At 48.8% G+C, this 24,019-nt stretch overlaps 1 protein-coding gene across 13 annotated transcripts in view; it reads right to left on the reverse strand.

The window, feature by feature from the left end:
- Positions 1–24,019, reverse strand: part of GALNT10 (polypeptide N-acetylgalactosaminyltransferase 10) — a 216,131-nt gene that overhangs the window by 17,313 nt on the left and 174,799 nt on the right. For all 13 annotated transcript variants that reach the window (XR_013378346.1, XR_013378345.1, XR_013378341.1 and 10 more), the window contains exons 6-8: positions 22,537–22,720; positions 17,002–17,119; positions 2,601–2,708 (exon numbers count right to left, since the gene is read on the reverse strand). Coding sequence is in view for 2 of the 13 variants with exons in the window: in XM_077895782.1 (XP_077751908.1) it covers positions 2,601–2,708; positions 17,002–17,119; positions 22,537–22,720 (410 nt within the window). In the remaining 11 variants the exon portion in view is untranslated. The remainder of the gene's footprint in view (positions 1–2,600; positions 2,709–17,001; positions 17,120–22,536; positions 22,721–24,019) is intronic.

The raw sequence follows: 24,019 nt of genomic DNA on the forward strand, positions 1-24,019 counted from the left end.
GTTCTTCTTGTGCTTGCATTACAGAAGTTTGCCCAGATTCTTAGAATACGAGTTCACTTTTTTTTTTGCAAATTTGAGTGGGTTTCTGTTACTCCCTTCCCTGAGACTGCTTTCCCAGGGGGAGAGACAAGAAGGATTTTAGCAAATGTAGTAAACAAACTAAGACTGGCCAGTTGTTCTTGAGGCAGGCAGGCTGCTGGTTAGCTCATCCTTCCTGAATTGCTGCTTCACTGCTCTCTGGCTGGCTGTCCTTGCAGAATCTTTAGTAGGGCTGTGGTTTCTCTCTTTATATGGCTCTTTTAGGGCTTTTAGATGACCTTCCCTCAAATCTATCAACATGTTCTGCTAGGAGATAATGCTTTAGAAGGGCCTGGCTGTTAAAACAAGAAGCAAACATTTACATTATGATCTGCAACTCACTGAAGGTGGTTAGAGGCTATGGTAAAAATTCAGGGGACCTTGATTCAGGCACTTTGTGGTCCTGCAAACCTACATGGGGGCCCCTCAGATTGTTAACTGGCTTTAAGTCACCAGGAGACTGATATGATACAGACAGGTGAAAAAAGTTAAAATGCTTAAACACAGAATTCAAAGAAGACACTGAAATAAACTTCCCAGTCTTGTTAACAGATGCTGGCATTAATGCTAACAACAGCAGTCACTGTTTAAGGAACAATTTGCTCTATGCCAGGCACCCGTCAGACCTAAGTGGGGTTTCAATTCCAGTTGGTTAATGTCCCCACATTTCACTTTCCTCGTCTCTCAAATGGGGATTAAAAATCTGTCAGAATGAAGTTAGATAAATATATAAGATGCTTTGCATGCTGTCTAGCTCACAGGAAGTTTCTATGTGCTACTACAGTTAGCTGTTATCCACTGAACTCATCTATGGTTCAATAAACAGGAGGCCACCGTGCCTTTTTTTTCCTTCTTTTTCTTTTTACCATGTGGGTCTTACAAAGGACCAGGTAAGAAAAGGCTGCTTCGGGAATTGTTCAGGGGTCAGGGGTGTCCCCACGGTCCCACCACTCTCAGTAGCTGAGTGTCACGCTCCCGGGCTTACTGAGCCACTTGGCGGTGTTTTCCTGCCTGACATCTTTCTCTAGATTTGCCAGTGAGATCTCGGAAGAAACACGATTGGATTCCTGCCTCTCGGGCTGAACCTAGACCGGCCCCCGCGCCCGCGTCGGATGGGCCGGGGCGGCTGTCGTTGGAGGCTTCTACCACCAGAGGGCGCTGCGGGCTCTCTTTTTCTTCAACGCGGACCCCAAAGCGGCCCCTGCCGCCTCCGCAGCTCAGCTCTCACGGGCGATGGGGCCTGGGGAACCCGCGGCTGGCCGGGCGCCCAGCCTTCCTGGGGAGTCGCAGCCGCAGGAGGAGGCTGTGTGGACGGAGGCCAAACCGGATCCCACGGGGGGCTCTATGGGTGGGGGTGGAGGGTCTCTATCGGGGGGCACAGCTGTGCCAGTTACCTGGTTAGGATTCCAGGGGCCTTTCCCCCCCCCACCCCCCGCCCCATTTTTCTTTTGTGGTCACCTTGTTTTATTTTTCCTCAAGACACTTAATATTTTATAATTTAAGATTTACAGGAGTATCATTAATACAAAAGCCAAAACAACCCCAAACATACTTCTGGCTAACGGATTTCTGTGCGTCGCCAGTGGTCAATTTAATTCAAGCAACAATTAATACAAACCATTTTAAGGGAATGAAATAGTTTGACATAGAATTTTTGGCAGTGAACGTGGGGGAGGGGGTGTGGAGAAGAGAAAGACACTGACATTTGTTAACCATCCTCCTGCCAGGAACTTTCAAGTGCCTTGTCTCAGGCTTTCCCCAACACACCACTCCACCTGTATTAATATTTGTCTAACAGGTTTCTTTAAATCACTCCTGGTCTAACTTTGCACCTACTTTAGCTTTTTTTTTTTTTTTTTAAAGATTTTATTTATTTATTCATGATAGACAGAGAGAGAGAGAGAGAGAGAGAGGGGCAGAGACACAGGCAGAGGGACAAGCAGGCTCCATGCAGGGAGCTGGATGCCGGACTCCATCCCGGGACTCCAGGATCACGCCCTGGGCCAACAGCAGGCGCCAAACCGCTGAGCCACCCAGGGATCCCCGCACCTACTTTACCTTTATCCTAAGTAATAATATCTGTAAAATCACAAGTTTGCTACCCTAATATATATTAATTCCAGATGCACATTAATTTAAACACATGTAAATAAAAATGTTCCTATGTCTGCCACCTAAAATCATCTTGTCTGTCACACTTGGGCAAACTGTGCCATCTCCTTAATTCTCTTGGCAATGACAAGAGTTGGAAAAAATTAGCTTCCTTTAAACAAAAGAGGAAACAGGCTCAGAGGAGTTAAGTAACCCTCTCAAGGTCACAGCTAATAAGTGGTGAAGCAGGGCTTTAAGGAAGTTATTTTAAATTGGTTTTCATCTAGAGAGTTGGTGGGAGGGAGGTGGATGGCACGCATATCCTCACACCTGAGTCACTTGGCTTAGAATCTCAAGTGCCTCAGGATGTCTCTGTTCTGCTGATGGGCCTGTCCCCTCCACCCCCCCATCCAGGGAAGCCACCGTCTTACCCGAGCCAGGCTGACTCCAGCGGGGACCTTGTAGGGTACATACTTCCTGTAGATATGGCCCACCCTGGAGCAGGGAATGTCCTCCATGCGGCCCCCGCACATCCACACCTGCAGGGTGGGAGGGGAGAAAGAAGATGATATTTCTGCCTCTCACCATTCCCCCCAAAGGCCACCATCCCCTCCTTCCATGCATTCATTGAAAGCATCAGCTTGGACTGTGCTAAAACCCCTCTTCACAGAATGAGGAGGAAAACACAGTAGTAACAACAGCAGTTTTAAATAGCTGACAGCCCTGAGTGCTTATGCATTGCCAAACACTATGCTACAAGCTCCTCATGCACAACCTCATCTAAGCCTCATCAGAAAACCTGTAAAGTGGGTAGTAATGGAGCTCCATTTTGCAGATGAAGAAGCTGAGGCTCAGAGAAGCTAAGAGGCTTGTCTAAGGTCAGAGAATTGGTGAGCAGAGGAGCCAGAATTTAAACCCAGCTTCAGCAGACTCCAGAGTTTGAGCTCTGAACAAGTGCAGGTGCGTGGAGAGCTGTGTTGCAATTCTAAGGCAGCAATGGGGGCTCAGTGCAAAAGACTACGGTGATCACTTAGTGATGTCTGCCACAGGGACAAGAGGGGAAGAGATGGCACATATTATATTTATATTTACTGACTGAGGCATCAAGTTCTGGAGTTTCCTCTGCCATCTGTAAGCCTCCTGCTGGGTAACCCTAAGCAGAGGCGGCCGCCTCCCTGCCCTGACTCCTCTGCAGTATGGCTTACTAAGCCATGCAGCTAGTATCCCTGTAGACAGGAATCTGAGGTTTCTATTTGTGTTTCCCTACATATCTGGCATCACAAAGAGCTCCCGAGTTTGATTACATGCTGGTCTGCTGGCAATTTGGGAATTCTTTGTAACCACACCGTATCACACCCAGGCTAAACAGAGCCTCCCCAGCAGTCCTGGGTTCAAATCCCAGCTCAGTCACTTACCAGGTTTGTGACTTTGATCAAGGTACTTCTCTGAGGCTCAGTGTCCTCATCTGTAGAGGATTAAATGAGGCTGGCCTCAGGGATGAGATACCTCACGTCAAGTGTTTCCTTAGCACAAGACCTGGGACACAGTCATAGCAGTGATGTCACAGTGATTCATTCAGCCATCTAATATATACGGAGTATCTGCTATATGCCAACATTGTGCTGGGTGGGCACACGTGGTGGTGAATAAGTCTGCCAAGGCCCTTGCTCGCATGGAGGGTGTGTATGGTGCTTAGCCTCTGGGATGGCCCCCAATGAGTCCTGCCTTCTGATATTTGCACCTTTAGGCATTTTCCTCCCAAATGTGTCCTGTAAAGACTGACCCATGTAGCCAACAGAAGAATGCAGAAAGGATGGTCATAAGAGACACTGTGGCTTCCACCTTCCTCCCTGGGACCATCTGCTCTGGGGCACTCAGCTGCTGTGCTGTGAGGACACTCAAGCAGCTCGGTGGAGAGTCCTGGTGGCGAGGAGCTGAGGTCTCCTGCTAATAGTGCCAACATGCCAGCCATGGGAGTGAGCCTCTTAGAAAGGGATCCTCCAGTCCCAGTCCAGCCTCAGGTGACTGTGGCCCTGGCTGATGCCTTGACTCTGACCTCATGACAAACTCAAGCAGAAATGTCCTGCTAAGCCATTCCCAAATCTCCCAGCTGCACAAACCCTTCAATACTGTTTACTGCTGCTTTAGGAGGGTATATTGGGGGTATTTTCTTCCTGTGGCAGTAGTTAAGTAATGCAGAAAGGCAGTTTCAGATAGTGATGTGTGCTATAAGGAAGCCAAAGCAAGGTAACTGGACAGACTCACTGTATGGATCTATGAGAGGTTAGGTTAAATCTACCCTGGTCAGGGAAATCCTCACTTAGAAAGGAGCATTAGATATGAGACTTAAATAATGAGAAGGTGAAAGTAACCTAAAGATCTGAGGGGTGAGAGAACAGGTGGAGAGAAGAGCAAGTGTAAAGGCTCTGAGATAGCGACAGGTTTGGCTTAATTACTGCACAGAGAAAGCCTGAGGCCTGGAGCAGGAGCAGAGATGGGAGGGCAGGTCAGAGAGGCGAGCAGGGACAATCATAAGGGTCTCACCAAAGAAGGAGTCTTCACCAAAAGTGTTCAGTGAGGGTTACAATATAATCCAATTTCTATTTTACCAAGATGACTCTTCCTGTGGGGTGGAAAATGGGCTGTAGGGTGCAGGTTTGGGGGAAGGAAGGCCTGGAAGGCTCTTGCAGATGGAGCAGTTCTGCTTTGCTTTTGTGGATGCTGTGGTGATGGTAGGACTCAGCTGTACTTGGGACATTATCTAGATCTATATCTAGATCTATATCTATCTATATCTATCTATCTACATAGATATCTAGATAGATAGTTCTTTTTATTTAAAATAGGTTCCATGCCAGTACAGAGCCCACTGCAGGGCTTGAACTCATGACCCTGAGATCAAGACCCGAGTTGATATCAAGGGTCAGTTGTTCAACTGACTGAGCCACCCAGGTGCCCCTCAGGACATTATTATTAATCTTATTACCATGTTCCTTTGTTTATGAATGAGGAGTAAGAGTGGGAACATTGACAGCCCTGATTCTGTGCAAAAGAGTATTTTCCAGCTTGAACAGCTCAGTGGGATATTGGGGATCTGGCTTCATGTCTTAATTAATTCACAGGCTCTAGAAGGGCTGCTTTTCCACCTCACTCACCTGAGTGTCCTCAGTCCCTCATTACTCTGTGCCAGGCCCTGCCTCCAACCCACCCCGGATGTACTGCATCCCAGGCTTCCTGCAAGGGGATATGCATGCATGTGGCTGCAATTAGTGGAAGTGCTGCTTGGAGAAATGCAATTATAGTCTGATCTTGGGGGAGAAAAAAAAATTGAGCAAGTCAATAGAACAGAACATTGGTCTTGAGATAATGGGCTCCTGATGGTAGATTAATGTCAAGGCCAAGCCAAGAAGTTTATTTTCAAAGCAGGAGATATTGATCAGGCGCCAGCATCCCATAACAATAACTCTTCCTTTATATGAAATGACTGATGTGGAAGTGATGCTTTTGTCTGGCGGATATTGCCCAGCTCATTGCTGGGCCGCCCCTGTCTTTCGGGAGGCAGAGTGGTGCTGAGCAGGTGGGGACACCTTACCCTGCTCTATTTTTGACCACCTCCTGGGCAGTTGACTAGGCTGGCGTCCAGCTCCCCTGACTCCATATTAAACTTGCATTAGCTAACGAGGATGCGTCTCCAGCCCTGCCCGGCAGGAAATCTTCCTTTATGCAGACAATGATCAATCTCCAAATCCTTCTCTTTGCTGTGACCTCTGGTTTCTTTGGCCTTGACTATGCTGGCCATCAGCCTGAAGGTTCCTGAGGGACCAGGATGCCCTTGATTTGCTGAGAGGTTTGAGATGCCCGAGACATCCAGAGCTCAGAAGGAGTCCTGGTTTGGGATGATGGGGTTTGCTCCTCAGCCTTCCTGCCACTGACAGCTGACTCGGAATGGGAGCTGCCTTCAGACACAGGGATACCTGTTCAGCTAAAGCTGCTGCCAAATCTCAAGTCCTCTGGGAGCACCTGAACAGTCTGAAAAGGGCCCAGTGTAGAGCACATCCCACTTCCCACTTCTCAAGTCCCTCTAGCATCTTCCACAGTGGTCAGCACCCCCATGGTGCTTGCTGGTTATCTGGCAGGATCCCGAGACTGGAGGGGACTCTCCCTCCAGGAACACGACAAGAGCTGGAGGCACAGAATGGTGCTGTGACTCACCCTGGGCTGGGGTGTGGCCAGAGGTGGTCTTGATCCTAGGTCCGGTGGTTCTGCTCATGGCTCTGCACCCATCTGTGTACTGTTAGGGCCCCCTCCCACCCTCCTTCATAGTTGAGGCAGCAGCCACTCAAGATCTAGGGCGGCCATGGCACAGGGCCTCCCACTCCTGACCCCACCTTGTGCAGCTGTGTGGCCTGGTACCAGGCATTTACCTGGGGAGCCACAGCCTCCTCATCTGTGACCTGGGCATAACCGGTCACTACTGCCTTGCCAGGCTGCTGTCATGGCATGAGACAACTCGTGAAAAGCACTTAGCTTGATGCCTGGCTGTAACAGACTTGATTATGTTAGTCATTTCTGGAGAAATACCACCACCTTAAAAATTATACAGCATTTGCCCCTTTGCCCAATACCATCAGGGTTTTCATCCTATGGCTTGATTTCCAAAATGGAGAAATTGAGGCTCAGAAAGATAAAGTCACTTTTCTAACTTGGTGGTGGAACCTGCAACTGATGAGGAGAATGCCAGGGCCAGGTGAGGTTGGCACAGTCAGGGGGTACCACTTGCAGCCTGACTGCCCCACGGTGCTCTCCTTTCCCCCAGGTAACACCCTGGCAGGAGAGTGCAGCTGGCGGCAAAGAGAAGGGGGGAACTGCAGCCAGCAGCAGCCAGACCCTGTTTGGCTGGGACCCCCTCATATTTGGATGGGGACACACACAGACCACCGACATGACGTGTCTGCCACCCCTCTCTGCTGTGGGCTTCCATCCCTCCCTCCCTGGCCAGCCCCTTGCCAGCCTCCACATGCACTGGGGACGCAGTTGCCTGCTCTGGGTGCCGTGTTGCTCTACCACAGGGAGTCTGCAAATACCTCCTGTCAGCTCGTTTCTGAGTGCCTCTCTCCCTTGCAGAACAGCCTTCTCACTTCTCATGGAAGCACCATGCCACCAGACAAGTACAAATCTAATTGTAAAAGCTTGCTCCCCATTCATTTTCATTGCTGCTTTGATTTATTTTATTAGCAAACTTCTTTTGTGTGATGACAGGCTTCATTACAGTGTCTATAAAAGACAATTACTTGCTCTTATCTCCTAAACTGAGAAGGAAAGAAACAAGTGGTGATGTGCATCAGGAAGAAACACGGGATCCCAGAGAGCGCATGTCAGAAGGCCCATCCTGTGGGGGGGACCTCCCTCTGTTGAGGACACGGCCACCTGGATACCACCAGGACTGGGTGGCCATCCTATTTGCTGATGGCTGGGAGAAGACGACAGCCAGCCACATTTTTTGCTGTTGGCATCCCAGCTGAGCACCCCTATGGAGTTCAAATCCTGTAAGTTGCATGTGGGGGGAAAATAATATAATAATTACTGCCAGTAATTCTGCATTATTTGTGTGCTTAGAAGGTACATGGGATTACTGCTATGAGCCTGGTTCTGAAGTAAGGACTGAGTCTAATCTTGTTAGCAAGCTTTATGAGTCTGAAAGCCTCAGTTTCCCCATCTGCAAAATGGGATGAATTCTTGTGTGTGCCTCCTGGGGTTGCAATGAGACTGAAATGAGGTAATCCCGAAGCACGGAGGGCAGTAAGCAATCCGCATGGTGTTATCTGGACTCACGACAGCTGCTGGGCACTGTGGAGAGGCCACGCACTTCCCCTCAGAAAAGAAGAAATGGTATATATCCATGTCTTCCAGAAGCTTGCGTTATTTTGAATATATTAGTTTGTTTTAAACAAGATGCTGTTTCAATAAGTCTTACCAGCATGAAAGGACCTCATTCATGCTAGTTTTAGATGTTTATTATGGTTACTGGATGCAGCTGGTAAAGAGTAGGAAAAAACAGTTTTACTTTATTTTTAAAAACCATTTGAATTTACTTCTGGGATGGATGCTTGGATGGCTCAGCAGTTGAGCATCTGCCTTCGGCTCAGGGCGTGATCCTGGAGACCCAGGATCGAGTCCCACATTGGGCTCCCTGCATGGAGCCTTCTTCTCCCTCTGCCTGTGTCTCTCTCTGCCTTTCTCTCTATCATGAATAAATAAATAAAATATTTTTAAAAAAGAATTTACTTCTAAGTTATATTATTTTATATAATATAATTTTAAGCATATCTGTATCTAAGTTAATAAATTAAACTAATAAATTCAGTCAAGTTGCAGGTTTGACTCATGCTTGGACTAGAGCAACCTCAGAACTAGGGAGGTGAGGGAGGTGCTATTGTACCTTTTATGTGTGAGGGAACCAAGGCCTGGAGAGACAAAGCTCCTTCCCCAAGGTCCCTCCGCTCAGAAATGGCAGAGCCCAGAGTGGAATCTGGGGTCGGGTCGGTTCCTTAGAACCAGGCAGCTCTGAGACCTCCAGGGAGACCACACCTTCCTGGTTTAATCTTTCTGGAGCCTGGTCCCAACCCTATTACGGTCTTTTGCCAAGCTCCCTATGAGCACCTGTATAGTCTACAGAACAGAGAGGCACTCCTGGCTTGTAAACAAGGCTCTCTGCCACCTGTTCCTCTGTTCCCGGTCACCTCCAGTCCTCACCACACTCCCTGAACTCAGGCTGTGGATGCTGCTGAGAACCAGCTGTCGTCCATTCACTTTGCTGCTCTGTGGGGCGCCTGTGTTTTTCCTCCCACCAATAACGCAGCCCATACACTCATTCATCCACTCATTCACACATGGCCTAATCATTGGTCAGCCTTGCTCTAAAACCTTGTTGGAAGAAATGGAATAGAAACTCATGGACAAGGGTAGACCCAATGACGCAATGATGTAGCTGGGTGAAGGTCCGGGGATGTGCCGGCCAGCCTGCCATAGCCTGCCAATTTGCTCTGTCCTTCCACACACAAGCCTGAGCACTCTTTCTGTACAAGACTCCATGTATTCATTACAGCCACGGTTTTCATCTTTGGGCACATCGGAATCACCTGGAAAGCTGGTTAAAATACAGACTGCGGGGCCCCACCCTTAGGGTGTCTGACTCAGTAGGTCTGGGATGGAGCCGGAGAATTTGCATTTCTACCAAGTTCTCGGATGCTGCTGATACTGCTGGTCTGGGGCCCACACTCTCAGCACCAGGACATACTGCAATAGTAACTGCCTCCCTCAGCATAATGGTTCTAGCTCGGTCACACAGACAGCCCTGTGAGTTTGGGGTTATTAGTGCCCTCGTAAATGAGAAGATACAGGTTCAGCAGAAAGGGCAAGTGAGCCATCCAAGGTCTCACTGAGAGTTTGTTGCAAAGCTGGGCCTGGGGCTAACATCTTTGAACCCGGTCTCATCAGCCTCAAAGCTCTTTCCACTCCTGTCTTCCTGCCACTGTAGCCAGAGCACATCAGCCACAACAATGTCAACAGTAACAACTACTGTTTATGGATCATTTATTATGTGCCAAGCACTGAGCTAAGGCTTTCACACAGTTTGTGACTTATTTTCACACCCATACTACAGAGTAAGGATTATTTTATCCTCATTTTATAGCTATGACGTTAAGCCCAGAGAGGTTAGGTCACTTTGCCATTGCTATGCAGCTTGACTAGCTGATCACACCTGCACCGGAATCGAGGGGGTCTGACTCTGCAGGCCATGTACTTAATTCCACGGTGTTGTAACATGAGGGTTCTGATCGGAACAGCTACTACTTACTGAGTGCCTCCTTTGGCTAGGCTCTAGGCCAGTTAAGTGTTTCATGCCATTCAGTGCTTACAGCAAAGCTCTGAAGAAGTTACTATGGCCATTTTGAGTGATGAAAGATGGAAGCACGGAGAGACAGGTGTGTGCTGGTTGGGAAGCCATGTGCGACAGAAGGTGGCTCAGGGCCCTTGGGCCTCTGAGCCGCCTTCCTGGAGGCATGGTGGGAGATGCAGGCTCCGACAGACAGAGACGCTCCTGCAATTTCAAAGGGCTTGCTGAGAGAGAGTCACGAGCAGAATGCTGTTCCTGCTCCCAGCAGGTGGCTCTTGGGAAGGCTGGGCACCTGTAGCTGGAGGAAGATGCTGCACACAGCGGAGCAGGTTCCCCACATCCTTGGATAACCCAGCAAAGGAAGGAGCTAGCACTAAGGGCCCCGGCAGCAACAGTGCAGCTCATCTGAGTCAGAGGGGGCTGGGAGGGGAAGGGGAAGGAAATGGGGAAAGGTGTTGGCATGCAGGTGCTTGGCTGGTGGCCCCAGATCACCTTCTGCCTCTCCTGCTGGCCTCTGGAAGTCATTTCTCCCTCCTGTGCAGCAACTTAACTCCCCTCAGGGCTGGTCCTGACTTCTGAGCCTGGCCTGTAACGATGGCGTCTCTCTAGGTGGAGCTGCTGTTCCTCCCCACTCCCACTGGAGGAATGAGATGAGCACCAGCAGTTTAGGATCAGGACACGTGGGATCTAGCCAAGGGATCCAGTCACTGGACCACTAAGGGCATCAGGTCACATCGCCTATAACCAGTTTCTGGGGATGCTCCTAACTTCTTTCCACACTCTTCCATTCACTCCTCCTGATGACGCTGTGAGTTTTACAGAAGGAAAACCAGAGCATTTTCTTTTTTAAAATCTGCCCCAAATCTGCAGCCTGGGACTGGGTTGGGCTTTGATAGGTATATCAAACAAAGCAAACCCGGGTACATGACACCTCCTGCCTCTGGCTCAGTCTCTCCTTCCAAGGGCAGTGGCTGCAGCCACTGCCTCCTCAATCCCACCCTGTAGACATGTGCTCAGGGCACTCAGACCTTCCCTGGGGTCTCCTCACTGTCACTGCCTCATCCCGGAACTTACAAACTGTCCAAACACAGCATTGGGATGTATATGGTGAGGGGTGCTGGGAGGGCTGAAAAACCGACATTTTTTTCCTTTATAGTTAAAAAAATTTGCTTTTCCTGATTCTAGAAGTGATATGTACTTAGTACTTATGATAAACATATTCATTGTTACAGAAACACATTAGTAGGAGTGGAGAGCCATACTCTGGAGCCCTCCCACCCCGATACCATGAGGGACAGGAAGCCTTCAGGGTGCCGTGGGTCAGAGCATAGGCTCAGGCTGCGTCCAACAGGTAGGGCTGACATTCCTGTTCTAGCTGTGTGGTTCTGTGGAAGTGATTTAACTCGAGCCTCAGTACTCTCATCTACACAATGGAGAAAATCAGAGCACCGCCTTGGGTGGGTATACCATGAAGGCTAAATGACAGTGTGTGCACAGTGCCGGGCAGAGAACCCCACACGTTTCTAGTGTGACTGAACATTAGCTGGTATGAGGACAGTCTGAGTGTTTGTTTGCTGGTTTGCCTTCCTCATATTTTTAAACATTAAACATGAGATCATATTACATATATATTATTTTTCCCATCTGTTTCAACTTAATATTGGAGGCATCTGGCTTTTTAAATATAATATTCCATTGTTTAGATGTGCTCTAACTTAATTTATTTATCCCCTTAGGATGTACATTTGGGTCATTTTCAGTGTTTCCCTAATGGAAGTAAGGCCTCAGTAAATTGTTTCTACCTAAATCTTTCCTTATCCTTGCAGCTGTCTCGGATAAACTCCTGGGTATGGAATTTTAGGTCAAAGAATGTGCTTGCTTTGGCATGAACAGATTTTGCCAAACTGCTTTAAACAAGACCTATGCACTCACACTGTTGCAAAGCCTACCTTTCTTACGGTGACTCATCCATATCGTCCAGTGGGTACTTTCTCTCTCTTGGATCTCAGAGTTGAAGATATCCTAAACTTGGTCTCCTGGGGGGACACTGTGCAATCACCCTTCTCGCTTGTCCTACTGCCACTACCTCTAATCCAAAATATCCTTGGTACCTGTGAAAGTCAAAGGGCTTTCCCTTTTCCCCACAGTATCTTATTTGATTCTATCTTGTGGGATAGGAAGGAAAGTTGTAATAGCACTGTCTGGGATGTGAGGGCCAGAGAAGTCAAGTGGTTAATCCAGGGCCCCCAGATGGATAGATGGAGAGCAGAGATGAGAAGCCAGTGCCCTGCCTTCTTGCTGACTACTATTCCTACCACACCACATTTACTCAAAGATGGTGATGTAAGTCTGGAAAGGGAGGGGTGAAGGATGTTTTATCAGATAGGAATTGATGCAACTAAGTTATTTAAAACACCTATTTTGGGACAGACACTGGGTATAGAGATAGCCAGTGGGAGCTCACAGTCCAGTAGGGAAGACAGGCCACCCTTGAGTCACATCAACATGAGGGATTCAGAGCCAAGCCAAGAGTGATGTTGGGGTGGACCCTAGCCAGCCCAGGGAGCTCAGGCTAAATGTGGGCTGGCTAGATTAAAAGAAAGGCATTTCAAGAAGAGTGAACTGTGCATCCTTCCAAAGATGACCTGACACGTGAGCCTAGGGCTTGTGAGCAGTTCCATATGGTTGGGCATAGATATCTGTGTGGACATCTGTGGTTTGCTCTGCCCCACATTCGTTCTCCTTCCAGATACAGTACCTGGTCTCTCCTTCAGGGAACCAGCCCAAACCCACTTTTCTGTCTCTAGGATGGGCATGGGCATGTGACTGCAGCTGACCGATCAGAACATTGCTCAGGGATGGGCAAGGAGACTCAACTTGGGCACTTCTACAGGAATGATGGGAAAGACAAACTCTCTCTCTTATAGGATGCTGGGTACTTCCACAAGAGAAAGCCTGCCCTGAGCAGGAAGCTAACCTAGATGAAAGCAGAGTCAAGGGCCTGAGAGAGATGGAGGCCAGACGAGATGGGTTAGCCCCTGGATCCAGCTAGGCCTGAAGGGTCTGCCCTGGGATTTCCATTGTATGAGCTAATTGATTCTGATTTTTCACTTAAATCAGACTGACTAGGATGTTGGTCATCTGTAATCATGAGTGCAGGCTAACGCAATGGGGTAAGATGACAGGGGGAGGGTGGAGAGACAAGCAGGGGTCAGCTCACAGAGGCAGGTATAAGTAGACTATAGAGTTAAAGATTTCACCAGCCACTAGAAGTAGGAATATCCTAACTGCCAACCAGGAGAACTTTGATAGTGTGACTGTGCCTTTTGGAAACAAAATATCTCTTGGTTGAGAGAAAGAAAGAGAGGGGGGAGAAAATCAATGACTCTTTCAGAAATTTCAGAGCCTTCAGAACACCTTTTCTAGGGTTTTCCCATCAGGATAGATGGCCTAGTCTGGAATTGGAGCCAAAGTTTTAATTCATCAGTCCTGACAGCACATATCAATTTATCTTAATTTTTGGAAATACACTCAAGCTTTTCAGACCATTCTCTTTTCTCTGTCATCAAGAAGAAAAGGGGTCTTAGCAGAGATTAAGCAGAGGGAATATGGTCTTTTGAAAATGCTCCACTCTGGCTGAAATGGAACACCAGCATTGTAGGGAGGCGTCCCTGGCAGATAAATGGGCTTTCCTGTCCACTCGGCACTAGGGGCAGGCCTTCTGCAGGGGCTTGGGAGACAATGCGCTGGCAGATGAGCTGTCATGGGCTCTGGGGACTCATGCTCTCCAAGCCAGGAGAGAGAAAACTGAGGGAGGAAAGTCTCCCTTCCCAACCTGGGAGCCTCCTCATTACACAGAACCTTTTCCCCTCGAGACTGAAGGACATTAATTGGATCAAATGAAACAGGAGCCAGCCTCTCTTTCCCTCCCAGATGAGAGATTTCCAATATGGCTTCATTACCAAGTCTTTTATAAATAAACTATGTGTAGAAAAATGCCATTTGTTCTGCTGTAATTGCCTGATGAGCATCATTAGACGGGTCTTTGAAACACACAGAATGAAATCATTTTGGGTTTAGGAATTCCTTTGTGCAAAGCCTTCTCCATTCACTATTTTCCATAGAGGGCGTTTCTGAAAGGGGACTTCTTGACCACGGAGGTTGGTTTCCGGCCAGTGACATACCTGCTCTGAGTGACACACGAAGACATATTTACTAAGTGCCTCCTCCATGGCTGGCAATCTTTCAGCTACAGAGGATACAGCAGGGAGTGAAACACATAGACATTCCCACCCTATTGAAGTTTACATTCTGGCGAGCACTCAGAACACAGGTGTGCTCACTTCTGGGTATACCCTCGGTGGAAAACTTTATAAATCAAGTTTGTCTGATTGCTGGATCAATGAACTGTGATGTTAAAACTCTTGATTCCCTGTATGTGGTTTCACTGTAATAAGGATGCAACATTTGGAAAACTAGATTGTATGGGCTAGGGATACTAAATAAATGACGTGTGTGCCATCCATCACTTGCTACTGCACCCATGGCAGACATCACTAATCAATCACAACTTTTCTGATTAGCATGGATGCAGCTTCAGAATACATATCAACACAGTACTGGGTAGCCCCCATCCCAGAGCAGATCAGAGTTGGCTGGGAGAGGAAACCTATTTGCTATTTCTCACCTAGACAGTCATTAATTCACCTCACCGAGAGGCTGTAGACTATCCCAGTAAATTTAGAATAACTCCAGGAGGAGGCAAAAACAGAAGGAAGGGGAAAAGACTGGAGCTAACTTCTCAGGCTCATTCTTCTCTCAAGTGTCTTTCTCTCCCGCTCCTGTCCCTATAGAGGCCTAGGAAACGTGACAGGTCGGAGAGCAGGCTCTGCAATCAGGCAAACCTGGGGCCAGGTCCTGGTTCTGTTACTTCCATCTGTGTGGAGCCTAGGTCTGAGCCCCATATGCCTCACTGTGAAATGGGTATAATGATGACATCACCCTGCCAGGAATGCTGGGAGGATCGAATAAGCCAACATGTGTGAAGGACTTGGCACAGTGTCCTATGAGCTCTGAGTAGGGCTGAAATCCAGCTGCTGAACAGCAGAACTGATGCAGACTTGTTTGTAGGTGGCGTCCGCTCTGATTATTTGGTGCTTGAGCCCTCACTGCCACTAAATACTTTGAATATCGCCCCTGGACATGAGCATTAGTGCATTTAGGGGCGGGTCCCCTGACGGGAGACGGCTTCAGAACTCTGGGTAAAACAGCCGCACACTGTTCTTCAAACAAAAATAATGTTTTGGTAGAATTCCAGGCTGTTGTTTTCTTGCTAATCACGGGTTTATGTTCTCTGGTCCTGAACTGCTCAGCCAGTGGTGCACATGGTGACAGTAATGATGTCGATAATGGAAATCATCTTTAGGATGTTGTTAAGGAGCACCCAACCAGCATGGTAGCATTTAATCCCCTGAACGACCCCGTGAGGATTCAAGTATTATTAAGCTTGTTTTGTGGAAGCAGAAGCCGAGGTTCAGTGAGACGAGCCTTCCTTATCCAAGATCACATAGCTGGTCGGAAGTAGCAGAGCTGGGATCGGACCCCAGCACCAAAGTCTCAATCACTGTATGAGACACCGGTCTCTTGTGTAAAAAGTTGGTCCCCAATTTGGTGGGGGTGGGGAGGATGCGGGATCAGGGTTGTGTATTCCCAGCAATGCTGCTACTGGCCATCCCTTATGCCCTACCAGGGGTCCCCAGGATGGTAGAAGCAGGCCTTGGCTGGCCACAAGGGCCCAGAACAAACTAACCGTCCCCTCAGAGGGACCAACCCTCTGTTCTTCACCTGAGATCAATATGGAATCCCACAAATGAAGGGGAGAAAGTGACCCCAGAAGTTTGTGTGGCTAACTAGCAACTACCATTTCCCTACCACCATTGTCAGGAAGCTTCTACAGCACAAGGGCTGGTCTAATAGAGTAAATATTTATTTATTCATTGGATCTTTTTTTTTTTAAGATTTTTTTTTGTTTATTTTAGAGAGAGAGAGAGTGCGTGCTCAGGAGGAGGAACAGAAGGAGAAGGGAGGGAGGAGGAAAGAATCTCAAGCAGATTCCATGTTGTGCACAGAGCCTGATGTGGGGCTCAATCTCACGGTCCTGAGAGCATGACTTGAGCTGAAATCAAGGGTCAGATGCTTAACTGACTGAGCCACCCAGGCACCCCTTCATTGGAACTTTAATGAATTCTACCAATTATCAATTGCTGGTTGTGTCCCAGGTTGCATGTTAGGATATTACCTCATTCAATCTTTGCAATAGCTCTGTAAGGTAGGCAGTATCATTACTCTCTTACCTCAGACAAGGAAAGAAAGCCAGTCTAATTTGCCCCATATCACCAAGCTCCTGAGAAGTGGAGTTGGGATTTGAACCCACACTTTTCTGACTCCACAACTTGAGCTCTTGACCACTGGTCTCTATGGCAAACTCCAGCAGTGGTAGATACAAAAATGAAAACTTGAGAGGGGTGGCCAGGAACCACTAAGGAAATCTGTGAGGCCAGGGGTCATCCTTGGAGCACAGTGCTCAGCATCCCCCAGGCCTGTGTATCCTGCTTGGCCTGGTTTCTCTGCCCTGCTGCTGGTTTGCTGGGCAGCTCACTGGGAGACATGGCACCATCTTTATCGGAAGTGTGACCTGTCTTATTCTAACTCTGCCATCCTAAGAAGGGGATGATGTAAGAGCTGTGGTTAAGGACAGTCTTTAGGAGCCTAGGGAGACACCCCATATCCACACGCAATAAGGATTGGCCCACGGCCTCTGACTTCTTCACCTAAGCAATAGGAGCTGCAGAACCCTGAGGATCCAGAGTCTTTCCAGGCTCAGGGTGCCAAGGGGATGTAGCAAGGAGAAGAGGGCTTCCAAAGAGCTGGCTCACCTTGAATGAGATTTCATACTGCTCCCCTCCCCAGATCTCCAGGCCTGGGTCGTACCCGCCCAGCTCCCAGAACCATTTCCGATCCACAGCGAACAGTCCACCGGCCATCACGGGAGACCTGTCAGGGAAGAAGAGTGTGGTGTGAAGACAAAACGCCTCAGCCGCATGCTCTGAGTGTGAGCCGACACTGCTGTTCCCCCAGGGATGGTGCTGCACGCTGCCCTGTGAGCACAGCCCACGTGTCTAGGAAGGAATCCAAGGCCCTTCCAAGGGAGGGCCTGCGCTGTCTTCTTTCTTGGCCACAGCATCCCTTCTTAAATCCTACATTTTAACCAAACTGATCCAAAACCCCCTTCAACCCTTATTTGTGAGGGGAAATCAGATAAATGTGTGCCTTGCAGCTGCATTGGCTATGCCTCTCTGGTCCTCCCACGGGTTAAATGGTCTGAATCCGGTCCCTCCAAGCCTGTCTGGGCTATGGGATCTCTTAGAGAGAAGACAAAACACATAGCTTGTTGGGCCCTAGCCCAGACCTATGAAGCAGTCCCTGGGGGATGGAGCCTAGAAATGTGTGTTTTCAAATAGGCTCCTTGGATGATTCTCACTCAGCCAGCCCAGCATGGGACATCTGTTCTGCTGAGAATTTGCAGAAGAAGACACAGTCCCTGTTCTTTCTGTTAAACTGGGATACGATGAACTCCACACACTGTCTCATTACTTTAGTTGCTGAGTGCCAGCTGAGTCGCAGATGCTAGGAGAATGTGGCAGTAAATCAGAGTTGGCCTGGGACTTCGGGGGGATGCTAGTGTGGTCACATAGCCACCTCAGGACTGAAGGATCCAAAAGACAGGTGGGTGGTAATAAGGGCCCCTGGGAGGTGCAGACACCATTACAGGAACACAAAAGGAGGGAGTGTCTGCCTCTAGGTTTTGGAGATGAGAGAGGCTGGGGCAAGAGTCAAGGAAAGATGCTTGAGGGGGGGGGCATTCGAGGTGGGTTTGGACAAGCGGGAAGTGAGGGGAGAAGAAGGAACAAGTGAGGGGAGAAGAAGGAACCCCTGAGGGGAAAACCCCAGGAGCAAGAGCACAGAGATGCTAAATTTGGGGGGGCACCATGGGCAACAAGAAGTCAGCATGGCATCATGCCAAGCCCAAGGGGGATGCCATGCTGCAGCCTGCCTGAGTCCCCACGGTGACTCACACAGGCTGGCACCTGAGAGGGGCCACTGGGATTTGCTGAGTGAAAATCTCCCAGAGTGGCTGTGTCCTTGTCTGGCTCCACTGAAAACTCCAAAGCCTCAAACCAAAGAACATTCCAGCAGCAAACTCCACGCCGCCTCCTGGCCTTGGGAACTGCAAGCTCATGGAAATTGGTCAGGCTGATTTTAAAAGACTGTAGCTAGCGCACAGGCCTCCCCAGCTTTCCTGTAGCAGATGAGCCTTGACAGCAAAGGAGGCACTCCTTTAAAAGAAGATCTCCTTGAATATTCATGGAGGGCTTGAGTGTGACAGGTGCTTGGCTGAACTAATTTTTTAATAAGATGACTACTCCCCATATTGACCTCAAGAGGTGGGGCTCATCCTTTTTACCCCATTGATGCCTGGGGAAACGCGAGCACGCGAGCACAGACAGGTGCCATGAAGAGGCGGGTGACGCATGTAAAGGTCAGGGGATCAGGGATGAGGAAACCATCCCTCCCACTTCTGCTCTCCTTTATCCCTGGTATAAATTTGAGACGTGTTTTACCACTTAACCCTGTGTTGCTTGGGACACCAGCCACGGGCCACATATTGCTACTAAACACCTGGAACGTGGCTACTCTGAACTGAAAATGTATTGGAAGTGAAAAATACACAGAGGATTTCCAAGACTTAGTATGAAAAAAAGAATAGAAAAGGCCTCATTAATAATTTCAGGGATGCCTGGCTGGCTCAGTCGGTGGGACATGTGACTCTTGATCTTGGGGTTGAAAATTTGAGCCCCACGTTGGTTTTGAGATTACTTAAAAAGAAAATCTTTAAAAAAATAATTGCAAAGTGTTGGTTACATGTTAAAATGAGACTATTCTAAGTATATTAGGTTATATAGAGTATATTACAAAAATGAATCTAAAAAAATGAATTTTACTTGCTTCTCTTTACATTTTTTATGTGGCCACTAGGAAATCTAAAAGTATTTATGTAGCATCCATTGTATTTCTACTGGACAGCGCTGATTTAACATCTCTGAGCCGGTCTCCCCAACTATAAAATGAATGTATAGCTACATTTCCTAGCTCGCGTTGCTGTTGTATTTCTGAAAGTACCCAGTATTATGAAAAATAAGGTGTTTAGATATCAACTTTCCCTTGTCTTTTGAAGGTTGTGGGGTTTGGGGTTTTTGGCTGAAGCCACAAATACACTGCTTGGAGGGACAGAGTGTTTCTGAGCTAGTGCTTCAAGAGGAATCAAACCCAAGACTCTGCACACAGCACTCAGCCTGGGTGGGAGCCAATGGCAAGGGCCAAGGAGCTGCGGAACAGGGAAGAAGATATTAGCTTCAAGGCATTTTGGATGCTCCAGGTTTGCTTCCAGAGGGAGGCCTCTCCTCCGGCCCAGTCTATTTTCTGCTGTGTTCACCAATAATAATAACAACTCTGAATATCTAGTGCCTACCACTCACTTCACCGACATCATCTGCAGCTCTCACAAAGCTCTGTTACTAGTCCCCTTTGCAGATGGAGGAATTTGAAATTCAGAAATGCTAGATACTCTGCTCAAGGGCATGTAGTGAGTAAGTGGATGAGCTGCCGTTCCAACAGAGGTCGGCCACCAGAGCCCGTGTCCTTCAAACACCATTCTACTGCCCTGTGCCTGCAGACTGCCCACCTGCCGGCACCATGGAGAGGTATGCAGAAAATGACCAGGGTTTTTCTAGTAGCCTCTTTCCTGGGTTTTGTCCAAGTACAATACAGAGAAGATACTTCTGGAAAGAATCAGAGGATACAAAGGATGGAGAGTCCCTCAGGAAGCATTGAGGCCAGGGGCTCTCAACCGTTGCCACACATTCCTTGGGAGCTTTAAGTAACAGTGATACCTGGATCCCATCCTGAGATTCTGGTGTAACTGGTCTCAGGAGTGGCCTGGTAAGTTTTGTTTGTTTGCCTGTTTGTTCTGACAAACTCCCCAGATGATGTCAATGTGCAGGCAGGGTTGGGAGCCACTGCTCTAGGGCGGGCCTGACCCCTTTCCTGTCCAGGCGAGACAAGAGACAGAGGCCTAGGAGGAAACCAGTGGGGCCTCTGCCACTCAGCAGCTGCATGACCTGGACTTACCCTTTCCCCATCTTGAGATGAGAAGATGAATGTGCGAGACCCATCCTTACTCACATTTCAAATTTCACAACTCAGCTGATGGAACTGGTTCCAACCAAAAGGGGTGCTGGTAACCCTGAAAATCTGTTTTTTGGAGTAGCCCATTCTGACCTTAGCTTCTGCTACGTGTCACGGAACAAGGCTCACGTCCTCTCTGAGCCCCAGGGTCTGCATCAGGCAAGGGTGGAGAACTGTCTCCACACCCTAGGGCACCGTGGTGAGGACGGTGAGCCATCCAGTAACGTCAGCTGTGACTGATCAATCAGCTCAGGCCAGATGTTTGGTCCTTCCCTGAATGGTATTACTCTCCAAGAACTCGGAGTAACTGGGGATGACCTTGGCCATGTGGGGGTTGCTGACCACGTGATGTAGCCCTGGGTTCCAACAGCAGGGGCTGACCATGTTTCGGATACTGGAGGTCAGTAGAAGAACACAAACTTCTGACCTGCTTAAGAGGCACAGGGTTCCACTCTGCCTTCTGCTCTCAGCAGTGCTCCCACTGCTCCCTTGCCCAGCCACCCTTTATTTCCCCAAACAAGCTCGCCTCTTTCTCCCTCTGAGCCTTCTCTTGCTCCCACAGCATTAGGGGTTCCTCTCATCCCCTCAGGAACTCTGGTGTTCCCTGTGCTTATGAGGGTGGCTGCTGACAGACGCCTTTCTCAGATGGGGAACGTGAGGTGCAGGGAAGCTAGAGGTTCACAGGGGTTAAACTGGTTAGACAGGTGTGATAGAATAATTCCACACCCACCGCCCCCAAAAGAAGCCAATGTCTAATTCCTGGAACCCAGGAATATGTCACCTTACATTGCAAAGGGACTTTGCAAATATAATTAAGGGAAGGATCTGAGATGGGGAGATTGTCCTGGGCTCAATGCAATCACTGGGGTCCTCGTGTGTGAAAGGAGGAGGCAGGAGGGTCAGAGTGAGAGAAGGAGACATGATGATGAAAACCTGAGCTGCAGAGAGACATATTGGGGATAAAGAGGGAAGGGGAGGGGGAGAGGGAGTGGGGGTAGGGTTGGGGAAGGCAAGGGGGAAAGAGAGGGAGACTTGGCGATGTTATGTTATGCTGCTGGCTCTGAAGTGGAGAAAGGAACCATGAGTCTAAGAATGTAGGCGGCCTCTAGAAACTAGAAAGCACAAGCAAATGGATTCTTCCCTAGAGCCTCCAGAGGCGACACAGCCCTGCTGACATGGTGATTTTAGCTAAGACTCCTTTTCGGACTTCTGAGCTCTAGAACTTTAGAAGAATAAGTATGTACTGTTTTAATACGCCAGTAAATTTGTGGTAATTTATAATTAGGAAACTGATACAGTAGGAGGCTGGACTTTGGCTTTATACTCAAGGGTCTTTCCACATCTCCAGCAGGGGTGTCAGAGTGGCTCACAGAACGGCACCAGACAGGTGCCAGAGAGGCACTGGCTCTAGTTCTGGCCTGGCCACTAACTCCACTAACCCACAGTATAAGTCAGCCACCATCCCACCCGAGCTGTCCTGGGGCCTCAGTCTCCCCACCTACAGGGGGATGGAATCCATTACCTGGAGGTCCCCTGGCTTTCACATTCTAGGATGTTATGGGTCCACTCTACACTTCCCGAAACTTCCACCATGGGACAAGCTGCCATTTCTCTATACTTCCGAGAGGGTATAACTGAACGATGGGAAAACTGGCTCCAAAGGCAGACCGACCTGCATGTACATCTGGCCTTCCCCACTTGAGGGCTGTGCGACCTGGAAAAGCTGCTTAACCTCTGGGAGCCTTGGTATCCCCATTTGGAAGATACAGATAGTAGTTTATACCACATATGTAGTTGTGGGGGGTTAAAAAGGATCTGCATGTGATGTTCACAGCACGGTGCCTGGTGTTTAGCAAGGGTTCAAAAGTGGTGGTGGTGCTGGTGCTGGCGATTATGACCAGGCACTAGGCTTGAGGGAGAGAGCAACTGTGTTCACTCCCGGCAGGCAGTCCACAGACCACAGAGGTGGACAAAGAAGAGGTGGCCAGCTGGGAGGCCCATGAGCTAGACTCTGAGACCAGTTGGGCGGGGCTGTGCTTCTGGTTGGGGATGTCACCCCTAGTCCCTCTGCACTGGACTCTTGGGGGAGGTGGCGATCCTGAGTTGGGTGTGTTGGGGAGGGGTCACATGAGGGTTAGCTACTGGGACCAGTTGCTTGTACTTACTCAAACGGATCACTGGGGTCAGCTTTCTGCAGTTCTGGAGGAATTGGGATCCGCTTATAGTACATCTCCCAGTCAAAGGCGCCCCGCATGGCATCCCCCGCTTGTGTTTCGTACCGGAAGTCATCGTGGTCAATCACATCAATCATTGGGCACACGATGGTCTTGCGGTTCCGAGCGATACGGTCTAAAGAAGCCAAGAGATGCCCATTAGGGAGGCAGGACAGGGTGCAGTTAAGTGCATAACCCCGCTTACTCACATTTTTTATGTGCTCCCCAAGTGAGTTTTCCGAACACATGAGTTTGAGAATTCCAGGAGGAGGGGAGAGAGTAAGATTTAAGAAAGATGGACCAGGGCTCCCATCCCAGCCCTGCTACCTGTGAGCTAAATAAATAGTCTCTGAGCACCAGTGTTCTCTTCTGTGGAATGGGGAGAAGAGGCTCCATGTCCTGGCTTGTTATGAGTACTGGATACTGGTTGGAAGGTTCCTCACAGTTCCCGTAATGGTCACCCCTGTTGTGGAAAGAGGGCTCCTTTCCTTCTGGAGGACTCCTGTCCTGGCTGTCAGGCTCCACATTCCAGGTCCTAAACTTGATTCTTGGCCCAAAGTAGCCAGGTACACCGGCACTTGCCCCTGACAGCTTCTCAAAACTTCCTAGCTATAGTTAGTGAACAGATGACCCTCCTTGTGAGAGAGTTCAGCTCACTTTTTGCAACAGTCAGAACTACTGAAGAGGGGATGGACTATCCCATGAGTCCCTCATGATCTCGTGCAAGCAGGGCCTGGCAGACCTTTGCCCTTGCATGAGTGCTATAGGAAGGCTAAAAGGCTAGGTGACCCAAGATGGCAAGGAGGGGCCCCTGACCAGATGGCTTTTTATGGTCCCCTTTAAACCAGGGAGGAGCTGATTTTATAAAATTCACTCTGCCCAACCTACTGACCAGAATTTTAAGCTTTGGTTTGCTCTGTTCTTCAATGTTCCTTCCATGAAGCTGTGATTGCAGCTTGGAGGTGCCAGTGATCGGGGAAGATGATCTGCCATAAGGGGCAAGTGGACTATGCCTGTCTGCTTGGCCCAACAGTCAAGTTCAAGGCTTGGAATGTGGAGCCTGGTAGGGCCAGTGCAGGCTGGCAGCTGCCTAGGGCTCAGGCTTCATCAAGCACAGTTTTCTTCCAGGAGAGGAAGCAGCATTTTTGCCTTTTCCTAAGCTGCAAGATGCAATCCATAGGTGGGTCATAAAATTGATTGTGTATTTGTGTGTGTGTGTCTCTGTGTGTAATGAACCAGAAAAGAACACTGAATGTGAGAGTGCATTCCAAGTGATGAGAAAAAATAGTTTTTCAGGAGATGTGTTTCAGGCAAACCACACAGGTGTGTGTTTGTGTACTGGACTGAGATATCCAATGTATTGCCAACTGTGGCATACGGTCAAAAAAGTTTGAGAAACGCTGTTTTCGGTAGTGTGTCCTCTGGGCTACCAGTG

Source organism: Canis aureus, chromosome 4 (assembly GCF_053574225.1).
Source record: "Canis aureus isolate CA01 chromosome 4, VMU_Caureus_v.1.0, whole genome shotgun sequence".
NCBI lineage: Eukaryota > Metazoa > Chordata > Mammalia > Carnivora > Canidae > Canis > Canis aureus.